The 26,170-nt window shown below is 40.5% G+C and overlaps 1 protein-coding gene across 4 annotated transcripts in view; it reads left to right on the top strand.

Moving 5' to 3' along the window:
- Positions 1-26,170, top strand: part of LOC108718965 (transmembrane protein 108) — a 109,480-nt gene that overhangs the window by 52,533 nt on the left and 30,777 nt on the right. For 3 of the 4 annotated variants that reach the window (XM_041566053.1, XM_041566052.1, XM_041566051.1), the window contains one exon: positions 8,548-8,633. In XM_041566053.1, the coding sequence (XP_041421987.1) occupies positions 8,594-8,633 (40 nt within the window). In that variant the 5' untranslated portion in view covers positions 8,548-8,593. Of the gene's footprint in view, positions 1-8,547; positions 8,634-22,256; positions 22,340-26,170 lie in introns of those variants that run through there. The other variant, XM_041566054.1, reaches the window with a different exon arrangement.

Genomic DNA, 26,170 nt, shown 5'->3' with positions numbered 1-26,170 from the left:
TGGACATTCTGAGTCTTCTTGAAACATTCACCCTTATCCATGGGGCAAGTAACACAGAATAATAAATGAAACACATGTAGAGAAAGTGGAGAAAGGCCACAGCTGATTTTTATTCTTACCATTGGCAAATAATATTCAATAAAACTGCAGCTTAAAAAAAACATTAAAAGTTCGTAAAGGGGGGCGTGGCCTGAGGCTAGATGTGATCAGACGTACATTGCGCAGCTCTTCTCCCTGAGCCCTTATTATTCTGAGTTGGGCACCCTATTTGATTCTTACAACGGCTCTGGAAGACGGACACGGGCACCCTTTACCCCAGAGACTACTAATGGGGCAAAATAAAGCCCAGAAACGGGCCTCTGTGGCAGCAGGGAAGCTGGGGAAATTTGCCCGCGAGGAGAGGCAAGATGGCGCCGACACTCCACCGAGCGCTCCCTCCTCACCCACCCCACCGGCAGAGGACGAAACAACCCTGCTTGACATCCTGCGGGAGATCAGGGCATCAACAGAGGCGAGTGCCACGCTGATCAATACTAAGACGGATGAGATCAAGCTGGATCTGTCTATAATTCGACAGGATTTACAGAAACTGCGAGAGAGGACGACGGAGGCCGAAAGGCGGATCGGCGCGCTGGAAGACACATGCGGCCCGTTGCCGGAGCAGCTGCGAGAGGTCCAGAGGCATGCCCATAGTAACACCGCTAAGGCAGATGACCTCGAAAATCGCCTCCGCCGCAACAACCTCCGATTCGTGGGCTTCGCTGAGAAGGTAGAAGGGGCCAAGCCTGAGGCCTTTGTTGAAACCTGGCTGGCGGAAGTGTTTGGGCGCGAGCAACTGTCCACCGCTTTCGCAGTGGAGAGGGCCCACAGAGTCCCGACGCGACAGGCCCCCCCAGGAGCTCCACCAAGACCCCTTATAGCGAGGCTTCTGAACGCCAAGGACCGTGACACCATCCTCTCACTGGCCCGGGGCAGAGAGTCCATTCGGTTCCAGTCGGCGAATATCTCCATCTACGCAGACTATTCAGCGGAGGTCCAACGGCAAAGGGCGAAGTTTCTGGACGTCAAGAGACGGATGAGAGCGGCCAAGATGATTTATGCAATGCTTTTTCCCGCACGCTTGAGGGTTACGGTCAACGGCTCCTCGCAATTTTTTACCACCCCGAAGGAAGCTGACCAGTGGCTGGATTCCATCAACATACCGCCTCTTTAACCGGGCTAGCAGTCCCATGGCTGGCAAGTACTTATATCTGTTATTTACTTCGAGGCAGCTATGTTGTAGGCCGCAAAGTTATATTATTCTTTTTTCGCCTGGGGTGCAGTTGGGCGCTAAGCCCGGGAAACCTCTATCCATGACAAGTACTATTATCTGACGTGAAATTTTGTTTTTCCGCTGAAAGCCAGTTTACCTACGCATACCACATCTTTTTACTCCCCAGCTCCAGTAGTGGTGCCCAGCTATGCTATGCCACGTATGATATTCTATCCTAGCTCGGGAGAGCAATGTGGCGCAATTGTTTGACATTCTTTGATTCCCTTATTTTTTCATTTTTTTTGTCAGTTCTGATCACGGTCCGCGTTTGGACTAAGTGTTAGTGCCATTTCCATAAACATGATGTTTGGGTGTAATTCTACCCCCAGTTGGGGTCGGGGTGGAAGGGGAGGTGGGCTGGTTGGGAAACATAGGGAATCTATGTATGTTACTGTTAACTGCAGATATGTCGATACTGTATGCTCAGTCTTGTTATGTTTTGCTCAGATTGGTGGAGTAAACCCTGCCAGCAGTGGGAGGGAATACACAGACAACAGCACCTTCCCCAAAGTAAAATGGCGATTTATGTAACAAGCTGGAATGTGCGGGGACTCAATTGTCCCATTAAGCGCAGGCTCGTAATGGACTTCCTAAAGGCCCACAATACATCCATTGCCTTTCTGCAAGAAACCCATCTCACGGGGACCAAGGGTAGGGCTCTTAAGAGACCCTGGGTTGGCTGGCTGTACCATGCTCCCTACACTACTCACTCATCCGGGGTGACGATTCTGGTTAACAAGTCGGTTCCATTCAGATTTGGGTCCATCAAAACGGATGGGAAAGGTAGATTTATTTTCTTGCACTGCTTCATCTATGCCTGTGAAATGCTCCTAATCAATATTTACATCCCTCCCCCCTTCGGCGTTGAGGTGTTACAGATCCTGGCTGTCCACTTAACTAAATTCCCGCATGCAATGGTCCTGGTTGCGGGAGACTTTAATGAAGTACTAACCCCAGCTATAGACAGGGTAAGCAGAAGTGTAAGACCCCCCCCGCAGCAGGCTCGATTGACCATTCTTGCTAGAACAATGTCCTCCCTCTCCCTACATGACCCCTGGAGATCAGCTAACCCAAACACCCCTCAATTCTCATGCTTCACGTCTTCGCACTCTGCTCTCTCTAGGATTGACCTGGCCTTTATTAACGACTCTTTAACACCATACACGGGTCGAGTTCAATATTTGCCTAGGGGGATCTCTGATCATGCACCCCTCAGGGTCCAATTGATTCTCCCTTACAAATTGGAACGCCCAAGACCCTCTATCAACCCTATTTGGCTTAATATCCTGGACAATAGGGCATCGTTAGATGGAGCCATTACAGATTTTGTTCAGACTAACCTAACCCCCAACGTGATCCTCCCCTTTTGGGATGCCCTAAAAATATATATACGTAACACAATCTCGGCAGAAATTGTTGCTTATAAAAAGCAGGCATTGGCTGCACAACAAGAATTGGAAGACCAAGCATTGCGGTTGGACTCGCAGGCGGCCTCTGACCCATCCCCTGAAAATTTGCAGCTGTTGCGCGAAATACAAGAGAAATATCTGCAGTGCCTGCGACAAAATGCACTAAGGAAACAGAGTTTCTCAAAAGTGAACATCTTTGAACATGGGGAGGCACCGGGCCGCCTGTTAGCCCTAATTGCAAAAGCTCATAATTCTCCCCCCTCCATTCCTGCGCTAAAAGACCCAGCAGGAGTGCTCCAAACAGAGCCTGACAAAATTAAAGAGCTACTAGTGAACTTTTATAGTGACCTATACGCCTCTAAAACTCAGGGCTCAACCCAAGATATCGATAATTTTCTCAATCCTTTGGGACTTCCTACGCTGCAGGACGACTTTAGAGACTTTTTGGACTCTGAGATCACTATCCAGGAACTTCAAGAAGCCATCGCTTCTTTTCCCCTGGGTAAGGCAGCGGGGTCAGACGGCATTCCGATTGAGATGTATAAGAGGCACTCTGACACACTAGCTCCCCTGCTTTTACGTCTATATGAAGAGGCGCTGACTACTGGCTTTTTCCCCCCCTCGCTTTATGAAGCAGCAATTATTCTCCTACCTAAACAGGGAAAAGACCCCCAGCTCTGTGAATCCTTTAGGCCTATTTCACTGTTAACCGCGGATGTCAAAATTTATGCCAAAGTTCTAGCCAGGAGATTGGGGAGGGTCATCACTTCTCTAATCAACCCTGACCAGGTAGGGTTCATTCCCAACAAGACCACTGCTTTAAACACACGTCGTTTATTCCTAAATTTACAAGCCCCACATGTAAACACAGGCAATAGGGCAATTGCGGCCCTCGATATAGCTAAAGCTTTCGACACGGTGGAGTGGCCTTACCTGTGGCATGTCATGGCCAAGATGGGATTTGGTACCAGGTTCATAAATATGGCCAAGCTGCTTTACAGGTACCCCAAGGCAATGTTGCGAATCAACTCTCTTAGTACAAAAGTCTTTGCCCTGGGAAGGGGCACGAGGCAGGGGTGCCCACTGTCTCCCTTGTTATTTGCCCTAGCGATTGAACCCTTTGCACAAGCTGTCAGAATTAACCCAGACATCAAGGGGCTGCAACTGGCGGGCCACTGTGAGAAAATTCAGCTCTATGCCGATGACACCTTGGTATACTTGGGGGACAGTGGTGCATCCCTTGAAGCACTGACAATCCTGACTACTTCCTTTGGGGCCATATCAGGCCTACAAACCAACACCTCTAAATCTAACCTGTTTCTATTAGATGATACGGGGCAGAATCAACCCACGCAGCGCCCCTCCCTTCAGTTGACTAAGTGCTTCACCTACCTGGGTGTCCAGATCTCCTTGCCCCTTTCCCATTATATCGCCTTGAACTTAGACCCACTGGTTCCTTGGATGCAAAACAAATGTAAAAATTGGGGGGCCCTGCCAATCGGCCCGGCCGGGAGGATCCACCTGATCAAAATGTTTATTCTCCCTAAACTACTATACATTCTGTGGCACTCTCCAGTGCGTGTTCCTAAAAAATGGTTTGCTGAAGTCAACTCATTGCTGGGAAGGTTTGTGTGGGGTTCTTCTAGGGCCAGGCTCAAGTTGTCTACTTTGATGAGGGGCAGGGAAGATGGAGGGATGGCTCTTCCCGACCTGTTCCTCTATTACCTAGCTGCACAATTATCCCACATAGCCCCAATGATTCATGAGGAGTTGTCCCCCCCTTTGTTTCACTTATGGGAGGCGGTGGCAGGAACCAAGGGCTCGCCATGGCGTGCACTACTGGTTAAAAAGCCTGGGGTCTCTGCCTCTGAGTTGGTCCTACATCATTCTGGGCTGCTTTCGCAAGCACATAAGATTGTAAGCTTTGCCGACCTCCTCCCCCAGACTCCTATATGGGGCAATGCGGTATTTCCGTACCTGTATCCTCATACTCCCCCGAAAATATGGGAGTCCCTGTCCATTGCCTCTCTGGAGGATGTGTGGGAGGGTGGCCGAATTATCCCAGTACGAACCCTCCAAGATACTAGGCAACTGCCCTCATCGCAATGGTTTACCCACCATACACTTAGGATGGCCCTAAAAAAACAATGTGCAACGAAGCTCATTACGATGGGCAACTCACCTCTAATAGATGCACTACTTACTATTAAGCAAAAGGGCATGATATCTACTCTATATAAGAAACTCCACAAACCAATATACCAAGACTCAGAGGTACCGGCCAGGGTGAGGTGGGAGGATGAGGCCGGGGCTATATCAGATGAGCAATGGGCTGAAACTTTGAGGACTCCACTGATGGTCTCCTTATCCCAAAGACACAGGATGGTTCAATTGTACTTCATTCATAGGGCCTACTATACCACAAGCAGGTTGTTTAAGATGAAGCTGGTCCCGTCTCCTTTGTGTGTTCGTTGTGGGACAGAGGAGGCTACCCTGATTCACACTATTTGGGAGTGTGCAGCACTTCAACACTATTGGCAGGAGGTGGCGGGTTGGTTAACGAAAGCCATCCCCGGGTGGGGGGGCTTAGGTATGAGAACCTGTCTTTTGAATTTAGACTTGGATGACAATTTGGACAAATTTACCAAATCTTTTATAATAAAAGCCTTATTCCAGGCCCGAAAGGTGATAACCCTGCACTGGAAAGACCCCGCTCCACCAACTGTTAGTGAATGGCAAAAAGCTATGGATCAGGTGGCTGCAATGGAAAGAGCTGCACTAGAAAGGAAAGGTCAGCTACTTAAATTTATGCAAATCTGGCGTCTGTGGGAGGGTAACTTGGATGTAGAGGGTTATTAAACTCTATAGGATGTGTGTCTATCACTAAGCAATAAGGTTATATATACTGTATTCTTGTCATTCCCTCTATGCATAAGTGTCTGTAAAACTGTTGACTTTCACCATGTTTGTATGCTTTACTTATCAATAAAAACCTTTTCTGAGCAAAAAAAAAAAAAAAGTTCGTAAAGAAAATTGAAATCAACAGAACCCACCCAGCCTCTGCTCAACCCCCAGCTAGCTGCCATAACTTAAATGGCCCAGTGCTTACCTCCATCCAGCTGTGACAATACACATTTTTTAAGAACTTTTTTAAATGTATTTATTTAATTATATTCATCGTGGTATTGGGTGGGTGACATTGCTGAATCATTCGCTCTGAATCTCTTCTGCCACATAGATGCCTGGTGACCTCCATTTATATAGGCTGCTCACTAGCTGCAGATGTGTTATTGCAAGGCCAGAAACATCTCCCTGCCAATCACACCTGCCCAATCATCCCACCAGGGGACCAATCATCTCTGGACACTAGACTAAGCTGGCCATACACTATAACATCCGCATCACCAAGCGAGTGGATCATTCGCCGATATGCTCACCAACGCAGGGCTATAGTCCGAACGATCATATTACAACGAGGAGCAATGGGCTCCGACGGGTCGATCGACTGTAAAATTAAACCTTCCCGATCAATATCATGGCCAAAGACCCGTCGGAAGCCTACATACACGGGCAGATAAGATGCCGAATTGGTCTAAAGGTAAGCCTTAAAGCTGCTGTAAACCTAAATCAGCCTAGCGTGTACTGCCCCATGAGCTTGAGAGACGATTAGGCCTTCATGCCGCAGGTACTACATTTTCTGGCAACTTCATTGCCTGGAGATTTGTAATACTGGTCCATAGATCCCAATGCTCATATTTGTGTGCAGAGTTATTATTAACAATAATAATGTTTTGTACTGATTTACTATGTACTGTGTAAAATCAGCACTTTAACAAAATAACCTAAATTAGTGAATTTTGTGTAGTAATAATAATAATGCTTATTATTATTATTATTGCTATTGCCACAAAAGGTTAAAAGTGTAAAAGAAATTCTCATTTGAGAAGGCATGTAACATAATAAAGCATTTTATTACCAATTTTCTATAAAAATGTAATATTGAAAGTATTTCATCTTGAAATTAAAAGCTGGTGGGATATGTAGTCCAGCTGGAGGACTGAAAAACTCACAACACAAGCGCTAAAAAATATAAAAAATGTATAAATCTTTAAATGGATCTCTTTTTAACTAAGAACTCAATAATGCTGAGTAAAACACATACGTAGGTCAAATTGACCTATGTGAAAAATTCCTTCTTAAGGGAAAAAATTCTACTTAGCATGGTCAGAATCTTAACAATAAAGTACAAGCAATTGTTTTCTGCCAAAGAGATATGAAAGAGGTTTGTTGCCCTTAGGTGTTTCTACTTAGAAATGGCACAATGTTACAACAGAAAACTTTAAATTACTTTTCAGACATTTCCCTTAAGTACCACAAATTCTTGCTTCTCATTTGCCGTTAACAATACAAAGAGACATTGCTGGCCAGATTCAGCTGGTGAATATGATACAACAATCAATCAGCAACTGGGCAGATATAGTGCTGTTTAGGTGTTTGGTGTGAAGAAATATCTGTTTAATGTCTCCAGTAGAAATCGCATGACGTTTTAGGGATCCAGGTGTATGCAGAGTATTAGACAATCTTTTTTGCACAAAATTAGCTATTAGCCATAGAGGAACAGGGAACAGTTTTATTAAAAATGGAGACATAAAGCCTAGAAAAGAAGAAGGCTAGAAATGCTAGCAAAGCAGTTGATAACTTTGACTTGCTGATGAACTGGGTTTTTTTTTCCAAACTAGTGAGTTTTTGCCATTTAATATTATCCTTCCCAGTTCATTTTAGTCTTTGTAGCCAAAATCATAAAATGATAGGGGTTATTTATTAAAGGTCGTGTTGATATTTATCTGCAAAACTTGAGTTTTCAAGAGTATTTTTCAGTCAAAAAAATGTTGGAGTTAAAAAAAACTCAATTTTTTTTAAACCTTAAAATTTCTAAAACTTGAGTTTTCAAGGGTATTTTTCAGTCAAAAAAATGTTGGAGTTAAAAAAAACTCAATTTTTTTTAAACCTTAAAATTTCTAGATTTATTATACCTGGAACCTGGAAATTGCTTGAATCCAAAAATACTCCAGCTAAATCCTGTCGAGCTTATGCAGAATTCAGTGGCAGAAGTTCCTTACACCGTTTGAAGACATGTAAAGCCTTCATGATGTTTGCGGTTTTTTTGGTGGGTTTCACTTAAAAACTCAATTAATTCGAGCAATTCGAGTTTTTTTTAGCAGAAAAATCAATTAATTTGAGTTTTAGGGTTTTTCACCCCGACTACACTGATTCCAGTTTTTAACATTCAAATTTTTTCCTAAATTTGAAAGCATTCGAGTTGTAAGTTCATTCGAGGTATAAAAAAAACATCACAAAGCTCTAACACTCGACCTTTGATAAATAGCGCCCTATGTGTCTATCTGAAATTATAACCATAACAGATCTAAGATGTAATAAGCAGTTGGCCCAAATAACTATATATTTTGCAGTGGATATAATAAATTATATAACTAAAAAGGTGCTATAAACAGATTTTAATTTGTCTTTCAGTGAAGCCCTCCTATTATAGTTTTGTTATAAGAGAACTGTGTTATTGTGGTTTACTTTATTCCCGTTACAAAGGATTTCTATATAGAGCAATACAAATACAGTGATTCCAAATAATAATGATGGTTGTTGGATTCTCCATGAGTTGCCTTCTGGATTGCAGGTTATTTAACCAGACCTGTTATAATGCCTTGTGACTGCTTTATGAGAAGAAACATTTGTAGTGATAAAAGTGACTTTTATAATATAGCAATCAGCGGGTGAGTAGGGATGACTCTTCTCTCTTTTGTCTTCCAGACAGAATGATGAGTAAACTAGAGGACAAGAAGGAGCAGATGATACCATGAAGAGAAGTTCACAGGCCCTCTGTTGCCATCTGTTTAGTGAGTAAAGACTGAAATCACCGTCATCACGTTCACTTTCATTTTAAAATACAGTATATCAATTGAAAATTCTGTATTGTAATCAAATTATACATCATTTTCCACAGCAATCGGTCTCTCTACATGCAGCATTGTGTTAGGTGTGTGTAGGTTATTTATAAGATTATAAGATTGTTAGCTCTAATACGTTGTCTAGGCAAAGAGTGTGCACAACGATGTATTTGAACAAACTGTCAATTTAAAATTGATAAAGTTTCTTATTTCTGTAAGATGAATCACACATTACATTTTAATTTTTGTGATAGTTCCCCTTGAAATTCTTACTTTTTTGTATTTCCAAGTCTAGAAAATAGGCCATAAAGGTAGATTGTGATTGGTTACAGTAGATAATAGATCTACTCCTGGAGACCACTAGATGTTAATTGCAGAGTACAGTCCATAATATGCCCAATGAAATCACTCTACTGCTTTCTTCCTATTACAGTAGAACCCTCAGGTTTATTTACCCCCGATTTTACGGAATTATTTGCCAATTATTATTTTTAATGTTCTGTTCATTTTTATGTTCTGTTCATTTCTTCCTGGATTTTATGCTCATTCATTTTGGTCCCGTGGGAAAGAAAAAAGCAGGGTTCTACTGTGTTCAGATTTTATTCTAAAAATGAATTGGGCATTGGGCATTGTTAAAAGCAATTTCGAACCAAAAATGTATTTATTTGCACAATGAAGAAATTGTAATTCTAAGGTACTTTCCAATATATACAGGTATGGCACTGGTTATCCAGAATGCACAGGGCCTGGGGGTTTCCAGATAAGGAGTCTATCCATAATTTGCATCTCCAAATTAAGTCTACTAAAAAAAGTAAAATAATCATTAATCTCAATAAGCTTGTTTTATCCCAAGAAGGATTAATTATATTTTAGGATCATGTACAAGGTACAGTTTTATTATTACAGAGAAAAAAATAAATATATATTTTTTTAAAAAAAAAATTATTATTTGATTAAAATGGAATGCATGGGAGATGGCCTTCCCGTAATTCAGACATTGCTGGGCAGATTCAGTTGGCCAATATGATACAACAATCAGCAGATATAGTGCTGTTTAGGTGTTTGGTGCAAAGACATATCTGGCTAGCATACTTCCTTTAGTTTCCTTTATTTGCAGGTCTGTTAATCATAGAATACAGAAGGCATTGTTTGAATTGGTGTCATAGCTGGCTGTATCTTCAGTCTATGCTGCCCTAGGCACTGGACCCTGAAGCCCCCCTCCCTGATTGATTATGAGGTATGGTATGAGTAGTCACGCAAAGTAGAGGAGGGAATTGTAAGTGACATGATTTCATTAGCAATTAAAAAATACAAATAACTTTAAAATCAATTATGGCAATTCATGTATACTAAAAAGACTTGCATTTTTGAATGGAGGGCCCCTTAAATTTAAGTACGCCAGTATGAATTTTCTCATAATTGGATAGAAATAAAAACAGATTCCTAACATTAAGTTCATTAAGTTGGTAAATCTTGATGGCAACACATTGGTTAAATATGGGTAACTAAGTCTAAAGAGTTAAAAACAGTATATTTGCATAAAATATACAGCCTGTAAAAATATAGGGAAAATAGGTGAACAAATGTTTACACTGGCACATAACAACAACAACTAAGGAAATACAGTATATAGATTTTTGGCAGCTGAACGTAAATAACGTTACTAGATTTATACAAGGGCAATATGTGCAGGAATGAACTGATCTGAAAGGTTAAATAAGTTATCATTGTGCTGCTTCATTGCTGTTTGTTTTTTCCTTGTTTTCCTTGTTTTTTACCAGGAAGAGTAACTAAATTATCCACTAATCTCATCAGTTCTATAACTAGATGTTTATCTGGAATGATTTATATGTCCCTATGAGTAATAACTTTTTGGGCATTGGCTTCTTGTAACTACAGAAATTTGATTTTGTCTGGCCTAGACCACATCTTACCGGAAATTCTTTCTTCATTTTTTTGCCCGAATCTCTAAACCAAACTGCAGAATGTACAGACAGCTCTGAAACTGGTTACCTTTATGATGTTTTTAGATGCATATCTTCTACAGGAAATTTACTTTGCAGATTGGGAGTATTTTGCCTTAAATTGGCTGTATATTGACTGTAAGGGGGTTATTTTTAAAAATCCGAAAATATCTCATTCTTTTCTGAAATCTACCCTCGACCAAAACAACACGGGTTATTTCCCCTTATTTATCAATACAATTTCCCAACAAATTCCAGTGTGGGAAAAAAAACTGTCCGAAAACTCTAATTTTGGATCTAAATCTTTGGATTATTGCACGAAACCCAACGCAGATCAGGATATGTTCAGGACTTCTCCCATTGACTTATATACAACCTTGGCAGGTCTGAGATGCTGGATTTTTGGATTCTGACTTTTTCCATCCTCGGGGTTTAATAAATCCTGAGAAATTTGAGTTTTTTATTTTCACTAATAATTCTGATTTTATAGTCAAATTATTGTCTGCCCCGCTTATGCCTCAGGCGTAAAGGAGGGGCATGCAATTTTTTCTATTTTAAATTTTGCACTTCCTAGATGTCACTGCACTCCTTACATCCCCACTCCTTCCTTACAGTCTATAATTGTGTAGCCTAGTGTTGCCACCTGTTCAGGTTTTGACCCAAACAGCAACCCTAGTGTAGCTTGTGCATGGGCATCAGCCCACATTTCTCTAGAGCTGGGATCCCCAACCGTTTTCACCTGTGAGTCACATTCAAATGTAAGAAGGGTTGGGGAGCAACATAAGCATGAAAATAGTTCCTGAGAATGCCAAAGTAGGAATGTGATTGGCTATTTGGTAGCCCCTATGTGGACTGGCAGCCTACAGAAAGCTCTATTTGGCAATACAAATAGTAACCAAAAGTTTCCTCCAGGCCCAGAATTCAAAAATAAGCACCTACTTTGAAGCCACTGGGAGCAACATCCAAGAGGTTGGGAAGCAACGTGTTGCTCAAGCGCTACTGGTTGGGGATCACTGCTCTAGAGCATAAACAAGATTTAGGGATAATGCAACGTTTGCCTTAACAGTGTTCACAAAAAGAAACCTCCATGCTTGCTGTGATTGTGAATTCCAAGACAGAAGGGAACAAAGAATTAAATAAATTATATAGTGTATATAACATTTATTTTGCTTGTCAAACACAATAGAAAAGAATTTAAAATTATTTCTAAGGGTGACAGGGCCCCTTTAACTAGTCATTTCCTTGTACTCCAGTCCACAAGAGCATCAGTTCAAGGCTTTATTGGGAATGTTGACATAAACAGCAGCAATCTGTGCTACTAATTCATTCTGAGGATTAACTGAATTTGTGATCAATGAATGTTTGATGTAAGCTTAGATTTGTCTGCTTCATCATAAAATTAAACCCAGTGAAATTGCTACATCAGATTCTCGCTAAGTAACCAGATTATTTGATTCTTCCGCTGTTCATAAATACTTAACGAGAACTTAAGTAGTTTGCATAGATTGTCTGATTTAATAGTTTAATTTTCGTTTCTCTGTGTAACACAATGGTGAATTATGGAAATAGCTTCCTTTAAGAGGAAATCCTGATCCTGAACATTTGTTTCATAAGGGGGATTACACCAACTGCATCTGCCAATGTAAAAGCTCCTCTATGTTTTAGTAGCAATACACAAAACAAAGAACTGATGCAGTTTGGGATGATTGAGTTCATAACTATCTGGGTAACACAGATCTGACAAAATGTGACTCACAACATCACTAGTGTCATTGAGCCAAACTTCATTACTGCTTTGCAATATATCCATAACTAATGCTACTTATATAATGTAACATTTCTATACAGTACTTTAGTATGTTATCAAACATATCATCCCTTACAGTTTACTGAGCACTAAATATATTTTTATACGTTTAATATTTTTTATATATTATCCCAGTTTCTGCATCAGATTACAGTTGGCGCCATGTGCACCCATTTTGAAAGCACTAATCTAGTGGTGGCACTAGGGTTAGCCATTTGGTTTATGCGACAAATGTAGCTATATAGGGTCCCATTTGGAAGAAGGGTAACAAAAAAGACTGTCTTCTTCAGTATAAGCATTTGTAACACCCAGCAAGGTTATATTATTTACTTGCTAAAACTCCCTCACTGCAAAGTAGGCATTCCAAATTAAAGTGCAGCTGTGATAAACTTAAAGTGATACTGACACTAAAAAACTACTTTTTAAAATATGAATACCCATAGGTCATGTTGATTGTTTTTTGCTGAGAGGTTTGTTTTTGTAGATAATTGTAAGTTGAAGTTTCTAAACCTGACTGTTTTGCCAACCGTTTTGTCCCATCTCAGCCTGTCAGTTAAAGTTTCTAATGCTAATGGACTCCTGCTGCACAAATATGGCAGCCCGCTCATACAGGAACATAGGGCATCAGACAGGTAATGTAAAAGCCATCTGCCATAGGTTCCATTTTATCTAAAAAATGAAAATGCAAATTTTAAAACAGGATTTCCTTTTTCTCTGTAATAATAAAACAGTACCTTGTACTTGATCCTAGCTAAGATATAATGAGTCCTTATTGAAGGTAAAACAATCCTACTGGGTTTATTTAATATTTTAATGATTTTAAGTAGCTTTCAGGTATGAAGATCCAAAATATGGAAAGATCTGTTTTCTGGAAAACCCCAAGTCCAGAGCATTCTGTATAACAGGTCCCATACCTCTACCATGAATGTGTTTATGGAGGCACTCGTTTTTAGTGTACACTGCCTATACAGCACCATCCCTTGTACATGAAAAATGCTGTCATCTGCTTTTGTTCATCACTGGATGAAACCATTTGCCTATAATGAAACGTGTGGATAGAGTAAATTCCCTGATTCGTGTGTGAACTGTTCAGGGTAGTAACTTCACTGCACACAACATGGTGGCAGACAGTCTTTCAGACAGCTCACAGCAGGTAGTAATAACACACCCTGTCTGCTCATAGATTTAATTAAAGCTGCTCATATTCACTCCGGCAAAAATAGAATTCTCTCATGAGAGATGTCACTTTTCACCTTTGTAGATCAGTATTACCAAGCATTTTTAATCTTCATGTAACTCATTCTATCATGAAGTGAAATTAATCTAGCCTTTCTCCTTATACCCTGGGGTTGAATCGGCTTTACGAAATCTTAATCACACTGCTTTGCCTGATATTGCATTTCTTAAATATATGGAATATGAAATAATACTTAAAGAGGCTATTCACTTTTAAATTAACTTTTAGTATGATGCGTCTCAGCAGCTGAGCGCTGACGAATTTTCGCTAGCATTAATTTAGGCAGTATGAGCATTTCATAGGGAATTTTCACTAGCGTTCATTTCTGCCTAGCAAAACTTTGCTAGCACTGTTGTGCTTAGGTTCATTTGAATGGGCTGGTACATAATAGTCGTATAATGTATTTTATAGTAATGTTGGTGCAAATGTTTGAAGTGGCCACTTTTTAAAACAAATGTCCAATGAGCCATAATAAAGACAGAAGAGATCCTCTAATGCCCTAGACATGAGCCCACCCTTATAAAAAGGTGGCATGCTCCTCAAAGTAGTTAAAAAAAATTGTTCACACATAAGTCTTTAATAGTTTGGACTTTTGAAGGCAATCCCGCTTTAAAAAAAGAAAAATTGCCAGCGTTTTTTACAACTTTAATGCATTTCCGAAATACAGGATATGATGTCATTGACTGAAGATTGATGAGGATGTAGCTTCATTTTATCAATTCGCCTGGTCGAGGTGGCAAAAGAGGTAAAGTTTAGTAAAACTCTCACTTTGCTGAATTTGTGGAGTAACAACCATTCGCCAGAGTGAAAAGTTGACTGGTGACAGAGTGCGAATGAACACTAGTGAACGAGATTGCCGCTAGCGTTTGTTTCTCATTCTGTCACCAGACTTTTCGCTCTGGTGAATGGTCGTTACACCGCAAATTGTCATTGATGCCTTTTAGTGAATTGTCGATGTCCCTGCGGATGGGATTAACGCTAGCATTGACCACTTCACCCTTTAGTGAATCTGCCCCATAGATGGAAAGAATCAGAAGAAGAAGACAAATAATTAATAACTTCAAATAAAAAATTAAGACTAATTGAAAAGTTGGTTAGACTTGGCCATTCTATAACATACTAAAATTGAATTAAAAGGTGAACTACCCTTTTAATAACTTTTTATTCACATACAGAAATTGGGCTGTATGGCCCATGTTTACATAATATATAACCAGCTGTGGACTGGAGGGGTGTGGGCCCACTGGGGCTGTCACATCAAGGGCCTGCCCCCCCTGTCCTTGTTTACCCATCTTGATTGTACCTTCTTTGCACAACGAATCACGCTGAGGTCTTGCAGTGATGAGACCAGGAAGGAAGTGGCTCTGACAGCTGTGCGGGGCCCACAAGTCTGGGGTCCTACTGGGTTTTTTCCCAGTGCCCCGTCAGCCCAGTCCAACCCTGCATATAACAGAATACAGAGGTCATAGTTCTTGCACAAGATTATAAACAGGTGTTAAAAGCTATTCATGTCTTTCCACAGAACTATAGACTCAAAACCACTCATATAAAATTGACATTTGTTGCAAGTGGATACAGTATGGATGCTGGATCAACAGATACACTTTAGGATGTTACTGGTCCTTTAAGGAACAGCATGTCTGCCTTCCCTAGGGTTATTCTAAAAAAAAAAAAAACATTTTATAATTAGTACCACTGCAATTTAAGACTAATATTTCCTTTTTGCCACTTCAGCATTATTGATAAGCGCATTTTTCCTCTTGTTTACGCATCAGTGTTAATGGCATCAGTTTTGTTTTATTATTATTATGTACATATCTCACTATTTCATTAACTGTGCTTGGAATGTGTTAACATAAAGGCTATGGTGTGAAGCTGAGCGCAGATGTGCCTCAATATAGTACTGTATGTGTTAGTTAGAAAGAACAAAGCTGTTTCCCAGCAACCACAGCCATTCATTTTACTTAGATTTTTCAACTTCCTGAAATGTAATTTGAAAATGTTATGCGTTAGACAATGTGTGGAACAGATTCAGTATAAGTACATTATTATATTGCTAAGAACTGATCAACTGTTACAAATACATTTTTTTCTTAATTTGAAAAGCTTAAGATCTTAAGCACTTAAGAGGAGTTGAAAAGGAAATATGGATAACATAAACTAGTACAAATAAGATATCTATGCACAATGACGGAAAGAAAATGACTTGCCTTTTTATATAAACAATGAAATTTGTGAGATTGAATGTACATTAGAACAAAAAGTTCTTCCCCCCCAAAGAGTTTACATTCTATTTGGCAGTAATAATGTACATACTTAGTATGGGAGGATCGACATGGGTACATGGGTGGGTCTATGTCCAGGTAACGCGGTAGGAGAAAGTCAGGTTTTGGAATAGTAAGAGGGAATGTAATTAAAAGTCGCAAGCGTTATTTAAAATGGTTTCTTTGCGAAGGTTTAGCACTGCTCGTAATGTAAAATCAGTTGCTGGTGAATATTACATTGCTCATTTTCACTAAGCAAAGGTTTAGCGTTAACACCTACATACATTTAATACATTTTGTAAATGTATTTGTTTTTGAAATCTGATTACAGTATCTAGAGAAGTTTACAAGTTAGAACCATGAATGAAGAAAGGGATGAACAAATGCTTTAAATTGAAACCGAACTTATAAATTACTTGAAAACCATTGAAAAATGAGTAAATAATGTATATTGTAAAGATGCTTAGATTTATATATTGTTCCATTGTGCAAAATAACTTTTTAGGTGATACATGCAAAAGGAAAAATATTTGTTTTGCTTATACATTTCTAACAAATTTTACATTCCACCATGCCAAGGGGACCTCTTAATACCCTGGATGTGAAGCCATTAAAGTACCATGCAGCGCCGATTCTTCCCTAAGGGCCGCCTGAGGCGGCTCCTGCAATGCCAACCCCCTCTCCGACTTACCTGTCGGGAGGGAAGGCAGGAACACTAATGCGGAGAGCGCAATTGTGCTCTCTCGCGTTAGTAAAGCCAAAGTTCCGGAACTGGAAATTCGGCTCTTAAAGGTACCAGGAGCGGCTTTTTGCAACCCCTAGAAACCTCTCCGGCGTTGCCATTGGCGGCGCGCCCCTGATACCATGCACAAGCTGACCACAATACAACTGACAAATAATATGAGAATTGGCAATGTGGAAATCTGAAGATTGCATCTCTTTCTGTCTATTCTAAGACTAAGGTCTGTCTAAGACTATTGGAGTAATTTAAAATGGTGTTAGAAGTCTCTTTAGAGGCATATCATGAAACAAGCTGCTGATAGGCAGGGAGTGCCTGAGATGAGATCCAAGTGCAATCACAGAGAAGAGCAGCAGGGGTGTGCGCATCTGCAGTTTTATGTCACTTCAAATGCCAGAATGTCAAAGCATTTGGCTTGTAACACAGCAGAGCAGCACTGTACTTTTTATCACATAAGAAGTGTATATTACTCCAGTTTCCCTTCAGCAGTAATTATTCGCTATGAACATTAAAGGCATAGCAGCAGGAAACCAATTTCAATGGGCAACATGCAGGGCTGCTCATATTTTATAGAATAAGTACGAATTGGACTTTAAGATTAAAAAAAAACATTTTTCATTTCCATTAACTAATATTTTAGGCTTAAAAGGCTTAAGACTGATTTTGGTATGGGCACCAAAGTAAGATTTAACAATCCAAAATCATATATATTAGGATTAAGAAACAAACTAAATTTTTAGCTAAATTCACTCCATCGCAGTAAGTTGTGTTTTTTTTTATCTTTTGTTGGGTTTCTCATATACATATATAGATAATAGAATAAATAATATACTCTTAGCTTGAGTTCACCCTGAATAAATGACAATGCCTGTACCTCTGCTGCAGCTGGGAACTTTTACTGATGTAATAGAAATAGAATGTTATATTTTAACAGAATTTAGTGACCCATACCAAGAGTTTTAAGATGAATAGCACTGTGTTTCCAGCAAGTAGGTCAAATTGTGCACAGGTGTGTTTCTATAAGGATAAATGTAGGTGACGGATGAAGTGTACACGGGGGTAAATTAATCTTTCTGCAGGAGAAGAGTTCAATTCATGGGCCTCATATGGAGTATGGCCCAGAGATTAATTTGCTGTAGCTTTTAACAATGAAAGCTCATTGCATAATGGTTTAGTATAAAGGGGGCCGCCATCAGGAGGGGACAGCTCGGGAGATTTGTAGGGGGCCCCCGAGGGTAAGTGGGGCCTGGCCACGCTGCACTTACTTGATTAGCCGGGCCCCACTGTTTTCTGAGAGCTGCCGACTTCGGGAAGGAAGGGCAGGAGCACAGGGGGAGGTATCTTCTGTCCATTACTTTCCCATATTGGTCACAGAGTTTAAGTCCCGGCTGAGCTGCTCAGGGATTGGATAGCTGAGGTTTAAACTTCCCCTCCAGCTCATCCAATCACCATGCAGCTTTACCAGAACTTGAAATTCTGTGACAACAAGGGAAGAAAATGCTGTCACTGGAAGAAGAGGCAGCCACCTGTGTTCCCCTCCTCCCTTCTGAAGTTGGCAGCTCACTTGCAGCAGGTGGGCCACACTAATGAAGTAAGTGCAACATGGCAGGGCCCCCCTAACGGTAACCCTTTGTGGTCCCTGTTGTGTGGTGGGCACCAATTTCTTTTAAACTTCTGGGGGGGCAAGTTTTTTAATAATCCGTTTAAGGGGGGCCCTGGCCACCAATGTTCTCATAATGCGGGGGGGGGGGGCCTGACCACATGTGGGGTCCTTGCCACTAATATTTTTTAATGGGGGGCCCTGACCACAAATGTTGTTCTATGGGGGGCCCTAACCACCAATATTTTGTTATTTTTTATTAACATGTGGGAACCCTAACCACCAATGTTTTTTTTTTTACTGTGTGGTGGGGGTGGAGCTGTGGGTGGGGCGGGTGGACTTGTAGGTGGGGCTTGTAGTGGGCGCAGCCCAGGGGGCCCAGGAAATCTTGTCGTATGGGGCCCTGCGATTTCTGTTGGCGGCCCTGAGCATCCCCAATACATGCGATCTTCATGGCTTGTGACCCACAACAGAGAGTTCAGCAAGTTTTATATGCAACTTTCTTCTTGTTCATAGCTTGTATATGTAAAAAATACTAATAAACATATTTGTATCATTTGCATCACCATGGCATCAGCCTTTACAGAAGAATATACCGTATATTACTTGAAATTTAAGCTTATGTTAAAAAGGAAGGAGAAGATTTTACGGACTAACAACTTTGTCGTGAAAAGTCCAAGATTATGTAGTGTTTCTTTATAATCAATAGTTTATTAATATTCCCATTTGTCTGTCGGTTAGATCACTGCTTGCCGCAGCAGGAGTATAAACTAGAACTTATACTATATGCTGCTGATAACGTTGTTCTGTATTTGTTTAACCTTAGCCAAAATTATTCATTCACATCAAATATTTACGCAGCTAGATGGGTTCATTCACATTCTGTCTGCTTAGGTGTCTCTTTGTGTAAAGTACTTATTCATGGTGTTTCTGAATATGACCCAATAAATAGAACTGGGTCCCTGTGAAGAAAACCTAAAGCAGCTGTATACTAATGCAGATTGTGTTGCATGCATTGGTGACCACAATTCAACTGGAACAAGATGAAGCAGAGCACACTCTGGTATCTTTATAGAGAACGCCTGGCGCACAGTGTAGAGAGTATGGCAACCCCCAATGTATAATTGAAATAGAAAAAGGCTGGCACTCAAGGCAAGTGAAATGCAGGGTTCCCCCTTACTGTTTATTTCTTGTGCGAATGTGCAACATTCGGGGCAAACCCTTTTATCAAGCAAATTCGCCAGGCGTAAGGGTGCGAAGTAACACTAGTGAATTTACGCCAGTGTCCATTAGTGAATCGGCGAATTAACGAAAATGCGATACGCTAGCGAATTAACACTAGTGTTAGGCGCTTCGTCCTTTAGTGAATTTGCCCCATAGGGTTTCTCTACTTCTCTAGTGGTTAATCTATGTAAATGCACATTTGAGAAGTTTTTGGCGGAAAACCAAGGGACCTATTTAAAATTACTTAAAGGGATACTGTCGCGGGAAAACATGTTTTTTACAAAATGCATCAGTTAATAGTGCTACTCCAGCAGAATCCTGCATTGAAATCCGTTTTTCAAAAGAGCAAACTGATTTTTTTATATTTAATTTTGAAATTTGCTATGGGGCTAGACATTTTGACATTTTCCCAGCAGCCCCCAGTCATGTGACTTGTGCTCTGATAAACTTCAGGCACACTTTACTGCTGCACTGCAAGTTGGAGTGATATCACCCCCTCCCTCCTACCAGCTGATGTAATGTAAACAGAGCCTTGTTTGCTTAGCCTGTCAATTGAACAATAGGCAGGTATCAAGATAACAGCTTTCACTGACAGCTCTTCAGAAGGATTCTGCTGATTGGACTGAGAGGAGCTCTGTAGCTGCCTGCTGTTACCAGTGCTTTGCTTTGACTAAAACAAGGCTGCAGACTGAGTTATACAGGGAACTCTGAGTATCACTCGTGTTTTATAAGGGATAATGTACCCCCTACTGTAAATGATAAGGATATTAGAAGTCACTGAGGGGTGGTTCTGTGACCATATAAAGGCACAAGGCTGCAGGCTGAGTTATACAGGGAACTCTGAGTATCACTCATGTATTATAAGGGATAATGTACCCCCTACTGTAAATGATAAGGATATTAGAAGTCACTGAGGGGTTGTTCTGTGACCATATAAAGGCACAAGGCTGCAGGCTGAGTTATACAGGGAACTCTGAGTATCACTCATGTATTATAAGGGATAATGTACCCCCTACTGTAAATGATAAGGATATTAGAAGTCACTGAGGGGTTGTTCTGTGACCTTATAAAGACTGATGATAGGGAACAGAACAATGAAAAAATAAGGACATACTTGAGAAGCAGGGGGAAACGATAAAGTCTAGGAAGGGTTAAATAGTTCAGGGCTACTTTGTATAGTTCATAAATGGAGAGGGATGGCAGTAGGTAATTAATCAAAACATAAACATTGCAGGCACAGTGAGGTCTGTGTGGGGGTGGGAAAGCAGAGGGAACATGGTCACAGCTCTATCACCTTATCTTGTAACCAGCCTCAAATAAACAAATGAAGGCAGCAATGAGTAAAAGTTCCCCCCTCCCAACTCTGCAAACGTTACTTCAATGGAATGCAGAGCTGTAAATTTACCGGAGGACAGGAGCTGTTATAGCCACTTGTTTGAGAAGGGCTGCTCGTGGACGCTGGAGAGCAGACAGGAAGTGTGAAAGTAAAAGCAGTAGCTGCTCTGCAGACCATGTGACCGCTCTCCTGGTGACATAACACGAATGAGCAGAGAGGGGAGGGGAGTACACAGAAGGGGAGGGGGAGTACACAGAAGGATCTCATGTCGTAGTGCGACTTGGCTTTTCAACAGAGGCTGGCTGCCTCCAAGCACACAGGTAATGCCGTGCCTGCTGTAAGTGCAGCGCTTGATGAATGTATAATGAGCAAATATGGAAGCCCCCATGACACAATAAAAACTGTAATAACTTGTGTATGAATTTGTGAATTAACATTTTAGTTGCCAGACAGTGTTTAGTGAGGTGTACTTTTTATAAAAAGGCAAAAAAAAAAAAAAGTTTAAAATGATGACAGATTCCCTTTAAGATTTCAGGCTCAAGCAATCATTAAGAAAACCCTGTGCTATATATATTCACACATAAAAACACATAAAGCGTTTTATATATAAGCACACAAGGGGATGTGCCTAGGACAGACATTTTGGGGGGCCTATATCCGAAGGGGGGTACCTGGTTCTTTGCAGCACATCAGTAAATGACCATGTGAATGCACAGTTCACGAGCTGGTGGGGGTGTATTACATCCCGTGCCTAGGGTGGTACAAGACCTTAATTTAGCACTGATCCCAGGAGGTTTCCATTCATTTAAGTGGACAGGAGGCTAGTGGGAGTATTGGTTATTTCAGCCGGTGGGAAATGCTGTATGTGCTATTAGCCTATGTTAGAAAATAAATGCTTCCCTTTAATGGAGCTGTGAAACTATAAAGATTGTTCAATAACTCCTTTTATCTTTTAGCAGATGTCACTTTCACAGATTCAATGAAATGTGCTCTTTTATCACAGCTCCACATAAGATTAAAGATAAGCTAAAGATGAAAGTAACTTCCCTGTGCCTTCTCCAAAAAATATACTTACATTATTTGCATACACTGTATGTGCTGTTACTGTGAGTAAGCAATGCCTTTTCTCATTTTAACTATTGTCACTTTCAGCTCCCTATATCCAGAACCCAAGCTAAGCTCCCTGGTCTCGGCTCTCACCGCCACCTTTCACCTCCATCAAAGCAAGGGTCAAACCAGTATAAATAGATAGTATACACGAAGGCAAGGCACATAGGAACATAACAAATTGAACCCAACAACTGTCAATGTGTTAAACTACAAGGCCCCTTTAAATAGCTTGAATTTCACGCCGTTGCACAATGACGTCATCACGCTGGCGCATAGCCAAGGGAGCGTGCAGCCGTGCGCGCCATAGAGAAACTGGTGCTGCAAGGGAAAGGAGGCATGGGGCGGCTGTCCCTGCCGCCCACTAGCCCACCATGGTAAGTTTTATTCCTTACATTACCCCCCCTCTAGGAGGGGCCACTGGACCCTCAAGCTTACCAAGAGACCTAAGATGGAACTGTCTCTTAAAGTGGTCAGCCCTGACCTCAGATTTGGCCAGACTCTTTACCAACACTGGAGGAGGACAAACAGAAACATGAAACACGTTAGATAACTTAAACATATCAGGTAACTTGAGACAGACAGAGGTTGGGTTCACAATTTCCACAATAGGGTATGGACCTATAAATCTGGGCCCCTGCTTAAGAGATGGAATTTTAAGCTTGATATTCCCTGTGGATAGCCAAAGTCCCCAAGCTGAAATTTGGATACTTCCCTATGGGTCTTATCGGCTGCTCTTTTCTGTGCGGACGTAGCTGCCGATAGGGAACTATGTATCCCAGAACGAGACGTAGAACAATGCTTGACAGAAGGGAATTTCTCTAGGGAAGCAACTGCCACCATTAAAGTGGAAGTTATACATGAGTCTTTGCACTTGGACCCCCACTGAATAACCTCCCCAGTTACCCAATCAATGAGGGGGTTGTGTACCTGTAGCCATGGTAACCCCAGAGTTAGAGGGGATGAGGAACCATCGAGAATGTGAAAAGCTAATTTTTCAGAATGCATATTGTTCACACACATGGATAATGCCTTGAATTTTTGGGTTACCAGACCTGACCCCAGTGGGCTTTTATCAAAATGATGATGCCCCCTTTCATATAGGGTGCCCAGGGAGGTACACTGGTCCAGTTCATGGGACCTGTTATCCAGAATGCTTGGGACCTGTTGTTTTCTGGATAAGTGGTCTTTCTGTTATTTGGATCAACATACCTTAAGTATACTAAAACATACTTTAAACATGAGTTAAACCCAATAGGATTGTCTGCTGTTTGAGCCCAATAAGGATTAATTATTCTTTAGTGATCAAGTACAAGGTACTGTTTTATAATTACAGAGAAAACATAAATACTTTTTTAAAAATTTGAGCTATTCTATTATACTGTAGTCTATTGGAGATGGCCTTCCCCTAATTTGGAGCTTTCTGGATACCAGGTTTCCGGATAGTGGATCCTATACCTGTACTAGCACATTTTGCTTGCACTTTTACTATGTTTGAGCTAACAGCTGTAACTATGCCTGAGTACAAAGAGTACTGTGCAGTGTTCATATTGTTTACACCTTTAAGATACCTATATAATCTTTGTGTTACTTTGCATCATAATGCATACAGTATGTGAAAAAATTAAAAAAGATTTTTTTGCATAGATTCCCCGCAAACCCAACTGGCAGACCAGGCTTGGACAGATGGACGGCAAAATGATAGACATGTATGCTGGTCCATTAATGGACAAACTGACTGATCAACCGAAACTGAATCAGGAATTATTGAATCTGCCTCTTATTAAGACACAAAATATACTGTACATCCACTTCTATTCACTCTTAGAAGTTCTATGTAAAATCATTGTTGTACAAAATCATAGGTGCAGTATTCAAATGTGCATGTGCTGCACTCACTCCCACCTCCGCTCTGTGCATTGACATTATAAAAACAAATGTACTTTTTTCTTATTGCCTTATTTTTATTCTCATTTCTTTGTTTTCTGCTTTCCCAGCTAAGTACTGCCATGTGTTGGCTTCACAACTGAAGCTTTTCTTCCCTGCTGAGTTTTCTCTGGTCTCCATGGCTACTCAACGCAATAAACTCAGGGGCCTAAAGTTTTGATGACCATGTTCTCATGTTGTAACCATAGAGACCATGAGTGGAGGCAGTAGGGAATTTTTTCAGTAAGTAAAAAAAATGGAAATTTGTCCTAAAATGTTTTGCCATTCTGAACAGCTAATTTACAGTTGTGTTGTTTCTAAGTATTGAGACATATTAGTATTTGTTGGCATGTGGTTGTCTTTTCACTGATATAATAACAGAACTTTTCCTGTATATTTTTTTTAGAAGCAGGGCAATGTAATAACAGATATGAACTTTTATCCTAATAACCCATCAGAACCAATCAGCAGGAATGAATTACTAAAAGATAATTTCTTCCTGGTAACTGAGGGCATGCTACGTTCAGGGGCAGAGTGGGCCATGGGTAGAATTTGACCCACCGCCTGCCCCAACCTCTAAATATGTATTTTTCCAGAGCAAACCTGCCTGACCTGTTTGAAAACCCACCTCACAACTCTGAGGGCCATGTCCGGTGACTTTTATACCCTGCACTAAAGCCTGCCATTCCTTCTTTATCCCAGATGTTGAAAATGAAAATAGATACAATCCAAACATCTTCCTTCAGACATACTGGCAATATTGGATGCATTCATTTCATTTCATTTTGCCAGAGCAATTTCCTAATGTTGTTTGCACTAATTACCCGCAGGGTGATGTAAATATTCTCCTGTCCCACTGGGTCAGAGACTCCATCTGTTCCTGCTTGCCATATCATACAACATCTCTCCACAATCAAAGCAATGATTTGACTCAATTTGTTGTTTGTAATTGCACAACGTATTTATGTTTCCATAAAAACATAACCATATTCCCAGTTGATGACTCAATCCAGAATAATATATTTTCTCTTAAGAACACTGCCAGTTATAGGAAATGGATGTTTAAGCATTTTAAAAATTACAATAACCTGTTTTACTGTTTGAGATTACCTAAAATTAGTTTAACCACTTTAAAGTATATGAACCGAAAACAGAATAGACACTCAAAAAAACAACATAGGTCACAAAAAAAATGTATAAAAATAAAAAATCTTTATTAATACGACATCATTACAGCCTTACATGTTTCATGCTCCAAGAGCATCTTAGGCTAAACTTCTGTATTCTGACCAACTTCATTAAGGATGAGAGAATTTGTCAATGAGAATGCTGATTTCCAGCATTGTGTCAGACATCTCGCTGTTATCATATATACAGAGATTCTTATCCAGTTCAGAACTAGATGTAGGCAACAGAGGTGACTGCCTTGGGTGCAACATGGGGGGGCACAGAAATAGGGGGGGTAGGTAGGAGGTGGAATGGCCTTGGGCACCAAACAACTTGACCTGGCACTTATCAGTAAAAAGGACCTACTATTGTTAAGTTGTGTTTAATAGAAAAACTATACCTAAAACTTCTGGCCCCAGTTGTATGACAAAGAATTTAGAGCGACACAGATTAGTTGGCATTCTCCTTGGACAATTCTCGTGCATTCAATTGTGTCTCTGAAGATCTAGGGAAAAGTTTTATAAAGCAACGTTACTTTTATACTATAATTCCGATGTTGTTGGATGGACTACATCTCCCAGTATGCTTAAACCAGTCACAACATGAAGTTCAACAAGGGGGTTTGGGCAAACATAATTTACATCTTGAATTAAAGATACAGGTATAGGATCTATTATCCAGAATACTCAGGGCCTTGGGTTTTCCAGATAAGGGATCATTCCATAATTTGCATCTCCATACATTGTATACTTAGGGGCATATTTACTAAGGTTCGAGTGAATTTTCGAAGTTCAAAAAGTTCAAATTTCAAAGTAATTTTTTGGATACTTCGACCATCGAATAGGAATACTACAACTTCCAAATTACTTCGATTCGAAAGTAAAAATCATTCGAATATTCGACCATTCAAGTCTTTACACATCGAATAAAAATCCTTCCATTGTACGCTAAAATCGTTTGATTTTTATCCGATTGTAGGATTGCCAAATTCGGTGAAAAAACTTCAAATTCGATATTCGAATTCAAAGTTTTTCAATTCGATGGTCGAATTTCGAAGTTTTTTGTACTTTGAAATTCGACCCTTGATAAATCTGCCCCTAAGTGTAAATATTGAA

Source organism: Xenopus laevis, chromosome 6L, assembly GCF_017654675.1.
Source record: "Xenopus laevis strain J_2021 chromosome 6L, Xenopus_laevis_v10.1, whole genome shotgun sequence".
Lineage (NCBI taxonomy): Eukaryota > Metazoa > Chordata > Amphibia > Anura > Pipidae > Xenopus > Xenopus laevis.
Note: the sequence above shows the minus strand (reverse complement) of the source record. Positions and strands in the feature narration are given on the sequence as shown.